We start from the raw sequence: 7,817 nt of genomic DNA, 5'->3' as shown, positions 1-7,817 counted from the left end.
AAAACAAAAGGAAAAAAAACCAGAGCCTAATTCAAAAAAACCAAAAGTAGCCCGAAACTAATTAGAAAAGAACCACAACCACAAGCTATGGGATGATCCAATATTGTCGGTTCATTTCTTATTGTTATCACATAACCGAGATAGCTAAGAATATATCCCCCCATTCTAAATGAGCAAGATAATAAATTACAAAATAAAGTTACATAACACACAAAAAACAAATGCATATCGCCCTTGGTCCATGGTTAAAAATAACTACAATATCAAAAGCTCTAAAGAATCATGAAAATTGCAAAATGACATACAATTTGTTATGAAGCAGCCTAGTCTAGTAAAAAAATATCAAGTAGTCTAACTAGGTTGCAATCAATATTCAATTTATATAAATTTGTTATACTGACTTAAAATAGGATTTTATATAAAATAAAAGAAAAGAAAAGAGGCTTCTTCACAAATCTGTGGCCACACCCGCCACCGGCAAACCATCTCCAGCACACCGGCTCGGCATCCGCGGGCTTCTCTTCCTCCCGGACAGGGTTTTGCCGCGTCCCCACCTAGCCATGGCCGCGACTACGGCCGCCTCGCTCCCGCCGCCGGCCACTCGCTCTACCGGCTCCTCCTCTCGCATCCGCCTCAAGCTCGCATCTGTCCCCAGCTGCCGCGACCACAGCTTCAGCGTCCGTCTCCGCCGCTCGCCGGTGGTACCTGCTGCTGCCGCGAGCTCCCCCTCTGTTCCAACCTCTTCTCCGGAACCAGGGTCGGGTATCGGTGATGCCCTCGGTGGCGTCGCCATCTTCTCAGCAGCCACTGGCGAGCCCGTGCTGATCAGGGATCTCTGGGACCAGAACGAGGTAGAGATGCTCACTCTTTTCTCCGTTTAGCTTTAGCTTGAACTTTGTGTTACGAGGAGAGGTAGCCATGGAAAATTCTGTATATTTAAGGTTATTACAACGCAGAGTTTATTTTCAGAATAAGACGGCCTCAATTCTTGATTTGCTTGAACAGATTACCCATTCTGTAGATGGAAACTCTAGATCATTTAACTGTGAAATAATTTTATGAACGCATGAATCTGATGCTAAATTGGAGGGCTAATTCACTGCTTATGCAGGGAATGGCTGTCGTTGCGTTGCTACGGCATTTTGGATGCCCTTGCTGGTGAGAGATAGCTCCCCCTCCTTCTGTAGATGAACTACTACTTGGTTACAGTATCTCTTAGTTGTTTAATTTCCTTTCCTAAGCTAATCATCAACTCTGTAGTTGGGAGTTGGCCTTGACGTTGAAGGAGACAAAAGAAAGATTTGATGCTGCTGGTGTCAAACTAATTGCTGTTGGTGTCGGCACTCCTGATAAAGCCCGTATTCTCGCTGAACGTGTACGTAACACACTTCAATTTATAGCTTATCTCGTACCCTCCTAGCATGCACTCTGATCTATTTTGTGATAGTTTACATCTTATTCTAGACAAAGATTCTTGACCATTTTGAGCCTCAACTTTTATGAGGGTATTCGCTTATCTATAATCGCAATAGATCATTGCCGCAATTTCACAATCATGCTGATGGTTTAATTTTAACCTATTCCCCTTGTTTGGGACTTGACAGACAATGGATGCCTTAAAACTCCCAATTATTCATATATGTTGTGGATAGTTTACTGCTAATATTTGTTTTTAGTCAGCCCTAAGTAACTTTCTGTATAATATGTTTACTGCAGTTGCCCTTTCCACTGGATTACCTCTATGCAGATCCTGAGCGCAAGGTACTAATTCGCCTGCTCACGCATTAGTGTACCTACTGGATATTGTTATACTGCATGTTACAGGGTATATGCACCTGATGTCCTGATATACTCATATTACCGCTCTGCATTCACATTGTATCTGTTAGATTTTCAGCATCTCCTTGCCATTGGCTGCATTGTACTAACAGGGTAGATCCCATAAAAATGTGATATTACTATTTTGGAGAAAGAGTGCTACAGATAATCTTATTTTTTAGCCAAACAGAGAAATGTAAATTCACTAAATGCAAGATTTATGCCAGATTGAGAGTTTTGTGTGTGTTAATCACAAATGGAGTACCTTCCAATCACAAAAATATGTGGTGGCAATTTTTTTCCATTCAAAATGATCCTTGTTGTTACTGTGGTCCTCCTTGATAAGTGTATGCTGTATATGTTTTGCTCATTTGTTCAACTCAGATGTAGATGTGTAAATGAGATAGATGCCTGGATATATAGTACTTGGTACATGAGGATCAATCATCAGTGGACTAGAAATTTGATTATCCATAAAAATCATTTTACTTGATCTATCCCTAAGTGCATGACTTCCATTGAACCTTTTCAGGCTTATGATCTATTGGGTCTATATTTTGGTCTTGGTCGCACATTCTTCAATCCATCCAGTGTAAGCATCATTTTGTAGCAGCAATTTTTCATTTTTTTTATAGTTGTTTTATCATGAAAGTTGCTTGGACATTGTCGTGACGGTTGAACGTATTTCTTTGAAGGTGAAAGTGTTTTCTCGGTTTGATTCCCTCAAGGAGGCAACAAAGAACTATACAATTGAAGCCACCCCAGATGACAGGCCAAGTGTCCTGCAACAGGTTAGATCATTTATCAACTGCTTCTGCCACCGCCAGCACTGTCTGAATTTAATGTACAGAGTATTGATCCATGGAACTGCACGTTTGTTTGTTATGTTTGTTAGGGCGGAATGTTTGTGTTCAAAGGGAAAGAACTGTTGTATGCGAGGAAAGATGAGGGGACAGGTGATCATGCACCATTAGATGATGTTCTGAACATCTGCTGCAAAGTTCCAGTAGCCTGATTTTGGTCCTACAAATGGGAGTTCCAGGCACTCATGCTCTTATACCCATACTAACACACAACAACGCTAAATTAAGTATTCTTTGGTAAAGAGTAGTTTCAGTTCTGTGTGTCAGCCTATGGCAAAAGAAATAAGAAAATACTTTGGCTTTCTTACTCTCTTCGTCAACTTTCTTCTCAGTCATGAAAGATTATTTGCTTTGCTCAAAATCTGCATGCAGTGTTATATTTTTTTTCTTCGAGCATGTTCCGTTCTTACGACGTCATTTTTCAGATGCTTTCTGTCATAATTTTGGCATCGGATGACTTTCAAAAGACTGACTCCTGGTCCAAGGGCAGCATCGCCATGTTACATGTATATGTATTGAGATATTTGGGCGAACTTTGTCACACTTGGTCGATCATAGGAGCTTATCAGGGTTGGTTGTTGGCAGATGTTACTGATTATGAACCTTGTACAGTGAGTAACCGTATAGCGAGCGAATTTAGCGATAATGAATAATACTATTTCTTGTTGAATGCTGCATATCTGCACTATTAGGGTGTCTCCGTCCCAAAGCTGCAACTACCCAAGAACTCAAATGGTGAAAACCCCAGGCTCTGACGGTCTCACCCACCCACCCTTCCGAATGGAAATTTGGTCCTTCCAGAGACCAAGGAAGCTGCTACGTTGGAGGCTTGAGCATGAAGGCCATGTTTTTTTTTCTCGAAAAGAGGGTGTGACCCGAGATTGTTCAACGAAGTTTATTACTCTGATATTTTTTCCAGCAGGACTGCACATGGAAACCTAATAAAGCTTGATCACGTGATCCTAGTTGGATTATATATGTAAAAGATGTTAAGTATAAATATGTGAGAAGTATTGTCAAACGACATATTTGGGATGTTGTTATGCCAATCTTTTCCAACAACCTCTCAAATTAGACTTGATAGTGGTCGAATACCGGAAGCAAATTTGATGCACATGGGCACCAGTGCTCCTGATTTTCAAAATATTTAAAAATTGTATTTCTGTGTTCCGAAAAGTTATCAAATTTGTTCCATGGATATATATACATGTTATGAATACTCGTGTGAAGTTTCGGTACATATTGCGTTGTATTTTGAGCTATAGAAAAAAAAATTGATTGTGTATATGGGCAGAAATTTGTCAAAAATTGATTTTTTGTATAGCTCAAAATACAACATATTTTTCTCCAAAATTTCTACCGCACTTTCGAAATGTTTATATGCATGTGCATATTCAATTTAGTTTTTGTACAATCCAAAAAATATGATTTTCAAAACTCATGAGCACTGGTCTCATGTGCCGAAGACACTTTCCGGCGAATAACAGTCATTAGCGGAGCTACTGGACGGAAACACATCACTCAAATCTGCGTGGACTACGAAGCGGTGATGACAAATTCCATCGCCATAGGTTACCGAGATGTGCTTGGCGACAATATATGAAAATTGGGAGCCTCTAAAGTACAGTCGACATAGAAATAATTTACTTTCAGTCGACATCACCTTGGCCTAGGATCATGACTTTATTTTGTATGTATAGGTACTTCTTTTTTTGGCAATATGCATCCGTTGTTGCATCCGTGCTGATAGTAAGGTATTGCGCTGTTACAGAGGTTAAATGTAATTGGTATCTCCGTGATATTAAAATATTTCCTTATCGAAAAATAGGTACTTCTTTTTTTCCCTATATCCTATGGGCTAATTTTTTTTTTTTTGGGGGGGGGGGGGGGCTATTAAGTTCTAGCATTCATATATCCTATGGGCCTCCTATCATGGGTTTTTTCTCTAACGTTAAAAAACTTACTTGCAACACCTCTTGGAAACTAAAAAATCTCACTTCCAACACCACTTGCAGTTGAAAAATCTTAGTTGCAACCTCACTTACAACTGAGTTGCAATTGGAGAATCTCAGTTGCAAACCCCACTTGCAAGTAGAGAATCGCAATTGCAACCGCATGTGCAACTGGAAAATGTCAGTTGCAACATCATTTGCAACTAGAGAATCGTAGTTCCAACCCCACTTGCAACTGGAAAATCTCATCTGCAACACCACTTGCGACCAGAAAATCTCAGTTGCAACACCAATTGCGTCTAAAAAAAAACAACGTTGGAACTCATTTGTAACTGTTAATTCTCAATTACAACCCACTTGCAACTTCTAAAATCTCAGTTGTAACTCACTTGTAACTATTTTTTTAGTTGCAACCCCATTAGCAACTAGAAAAATCAAGTAGCCCACAATAGAGAGAAAAACTACCACATGGCAAGGTGCAATGGAAAGAGAGAAAAACAACCACGATAGAGTAGGTAATAGTATACACACTAGTATACTACAATATAATCGCAACATTCATATCAAAGGGTTGACAAAACAAATTTATAAACTTAGGTGTTTATCATTTATTGCGAAACAAGGCCAAGCTAGAACAAAACGCACCTCCCAAACAATCTAAATAGTTCAGTTCCCCACTTATTACATATAATAATGGATTCACATTTTTTTCTCGGTCCATTTACATTGAGCTAAATCCAATTCGTAGAACTTGAAAAAAAGAAAATTAACGGTTTTGCTAGTTCTCAGCTAGTTGTGAACTAAGTTCATGCTCGGTTAAGTCATACACCATTCGATCACATCGTGATTCGTGAGTTGCAAGTTGAAATTGCAACTGCGCTTTTTTAGTTGCAAGTGAGGATGCAACTTAGAAAAATGGTATGCACCATTAGATGTGCTTCGTGATTCGTGCTACTCATAAGTTGCAACTGATGTTTGATGACATCATCTAACTGTGACTAAGAACGAGGACGAGTTAGTTCTCATTCGATTTAGAACTAGTTGCGCCCTTTTTTTCAATCCATGTTTGTTATTAGTAGTTCAAATCTGATATGTCCTGTTCTTCGTGTTGAAGTGTAGAATTGCGGCACCATTCGCTTGCAAGTTGCAACAATGCAACTCGATTGTCCAAAAGAGGAATTTGTATGCAGCCGGGACCAAAGTCAAACCATGGACATACTCACGATTATCCCGTGAGTCGTGACCGGCGCAGCTCCGCAGCCAGCGATTGCTCCGGGCCCGCCGCTCCACACCGCAAGGAAGGCAAAATTTAGACCACCCAAACCCGGCACGAAATCCATTCCGGTGGTTCAAACCCAAAGCAGCTCCCTTTCTCCCCATCCCCCGCCGGCGCCACCGCCACCGCCGCCTCGCGACGATGCTGCTGGTGAGCCAGGCCGCGAACGGCTCCCTCTCCGCGCGGCGGCTGCCCTCCAAGCCGCCCGCCAGCCACCGGGGCGCCAACCCCTACCCACTCTTCGCCAACCCCCGCCTCGCGCGCCGCCGCCTCGCGCTCTCCGGCTCCGGCGCCGACGCTTCCCGCCGCGCCTCAGCGCAATCCCCTCCCCCCCGCGCGGCCGCGGGCGAGGGGCCCTCCGGCTCCGCCGCCGCCGAGGACCCGGTCCTCGTCGGCGTCAACGACGACCGCGTGCCCCTCGAGGGCGTCATCCAGGTCGAGAAGCCCGGCGGCGCCGACGCGCAGGCCAAGCTCGTCTCCTACGCGTAATCCCTTCTACCCCCCACCCGCCATTCCCAGCTTCTAATTCGGTCTCGGTTCGTTCGCTGACGCGTGGGTTGCGTGCGTTTCCAGGAAGGTAGGGCTTTTGGCCGGAGGGGATCTGCTTTGCCTCCTGGTGTTCTCCGCGATTGGAAGGTTGAGCCATGGCCTACCCGCCCTTGACGCCGAGACGTTCAAGACGGCCGACCCGTTCATTGCCGGTCAGAAAAACGTGGCCGCCTCGTCTTCTTTTCCCCCTTTGCTGCTCATCTGTTGGACGGAGGCGTTGCTCATGGAATCGGGTCTTCTGCAGGTTGGCTGCTCAGCGCCTACTTCCTCGGTGGGTTTGGTGATGAGGCCAAAGGAAGCAATGGTGTGGGGAACGCTGTAACTGTTGCAGCCAAATCCTGGGCCGTTGGGATTCCGGTAATTACTATCTCCCATTCATGTTCAAAAAGAAAAGATCTCCCATGGGCACTTAAATTCAAAACCCAAGCTAGACCTTTAATTGGAACCGACATTACATATATCCTGGGCTGTAGGAACAGACATTACATACATCCATCGATTAGCCGAGAACAACACATGTGGATTTCATAATGTTTATTTATAGGTTGTGATATTTATGGACACTGCACACCCATTTGAAGCTGGAGAGCCACTGCTAACTTGCACAAGTCTGCATTTGCATCTATGTGTGCTGTGAACTCTCTAAAAACGTGCATAGTCACTTCTCTTATTTTGTGATGGTTTCTTTACACCTATTTGCTTGATGCCTCCATTAGTGTAGAAGAATCTGATGATGATGTGTCTGCTGGTGTTCAATGTCTGGTACTGACTTTGATTTGCTCTCTCCTCTCAGTTAGGAATTGCCATTCGTTCACTGGCATCTGGTCATGTTCCACAAACTCCTTTTATCTTGGTGGCTATGGGAAGCACTGGGGTCTTGTTAACTGCATGGCGTGCTCTGGCTTCCCAAGTTCTTTCCACTGGACAGAAGAAGAAGGATGATGTCTACAAAAAAGGAAACCCTTTTGAGCTTTTTGAGGTTAGAATTTCTTTTAACAATTACCACAGTATTGGTGATTTCATGTAGATGCTTGCATAAAAGGCCATTTTAGCTCAATTTTTTTCTCCTAAACCTAATGTGGCACAATTCCTTAGTCTATTAATGACCATGGCCAAACATCTGCTTCCTCTTTATTTTGCTATTCATACAGCGCAAAACAAATGCTCTGTCCTTTCTAGGGTGGCTTCTTTATATCTGATGATTACAAAGAACTTGGTGATAATGGGAAGCTACATTTTATTTGTTAATCTCCCATAACTTCTATTAGATCATTTCAATTTAAATTTATTAAAACACGTGATGATGATTGAACAATCTGCTTATTCTTTAGGGAACAAACTAGGCGTATGTACTGTTCG

At 42.8% G+C, this 7,817-nt stretch overlaps 2 protein-coding genes across 2 annotated transcripts in view; both read left to right on the top strand.

The window, feature by feature from the left end:
• Positions 1 to 542: 542 nt before the first annotated feature.
• Positions 543 to 2,879, top strand: LOC124700431 (thioredoxin-like protein AAED1, chloroplastic). The gene is made up of 7 exons (XM_047232563.1): positions 543 to 851; positions 1,112 to 1,158; positions 1,261 to 1,375; positions 1,717 to 1,761; positions 2,351 to 2,410; positions 2,514 to 2,609; positions 2,714 to 2,879. The coding sequence occupies exons 1-7, from the start codon at positions 561 to 563 to the stop codon at positions 2,831 to 2,833; spliced, it is 774 nt and encodes a 257-aa protein (XP_047088519.1). The 5' UTR covers positions 543 to 560; the 3' UTR covers positions 2,834 to 2,879.
• A 3,156-nt stretch (positions 2,880 to 6,035) lies between these two features.
• The window catches only part of LOC124704160, a 2,299-nt gene continuing 517 nt past the window's right edge, over positions 6,036 to 7,817 (top strand). Inside the window, exons 1-4 of the mRNA XM_047236396.1 lie at positions 6,036 to 6,394; positions 6,483 to 6,610; positions 6,703 to 6,815; positions 7,252 to 7,437. Coding sequence (XP_047092352.1) covers positions 6,051 to 6,394; positions 6,483 to 6,610; positions 6,703 to 6,815; positions 7,252 to 7,437 — 771 coding nt within the window. The 5' untranslated portion in view covers positions 6,036 to 6,050. The remainder of the gene's footprint in view (positions 6,395 to 6,482; positions 6,611 to 6,702; positions 6,816 to 7,251; positions 7,438 to 7,817) is intronic.

This window comes from Lolium rigidum, chromosome 3, assembly GCF_022539505.1.
Source record: "Lolium rigidum isolate FL_2022 chromosome 3, APGP_CSIRO_Lrig_0.1, whole genome shotgun sequence".
NCBI classification, from domain to species: Eukaryota; Viridiplantae; Streptophyta; class Magnoliopsida; order Poales; family Poaceae; genus Lolium; species Lolium rigidum.
This window is presented reverse-complemented; position numbering and strand designations above follow the sequence as displayed.

Excerpts from the sequence above, each read along its gene's own strand:
- LOC124700431 (XM_047232563.1), top strand. The coding sequence starts at position 561 with ATGGCCGCGACTACGGCCGCCTCGCTCCCGCCGCCGGCCACTCGCTCT. Across the intron at positions 1,376-1,716 it reads CCCGTATTCTCGCTGAACGT|TTGCCCTTTCCACTGGATTA; the intron begins GTACGTAACACA and ends TGTTTACTGCAG. Across the intron at positions 2,411-2,513 it reads CATTCTTCAATCCATCCAGT|GTGAAAGTGTTTTCTCGGTT; the intron begins GTAAGCATCATT and ends ATTTCTTTGAAG.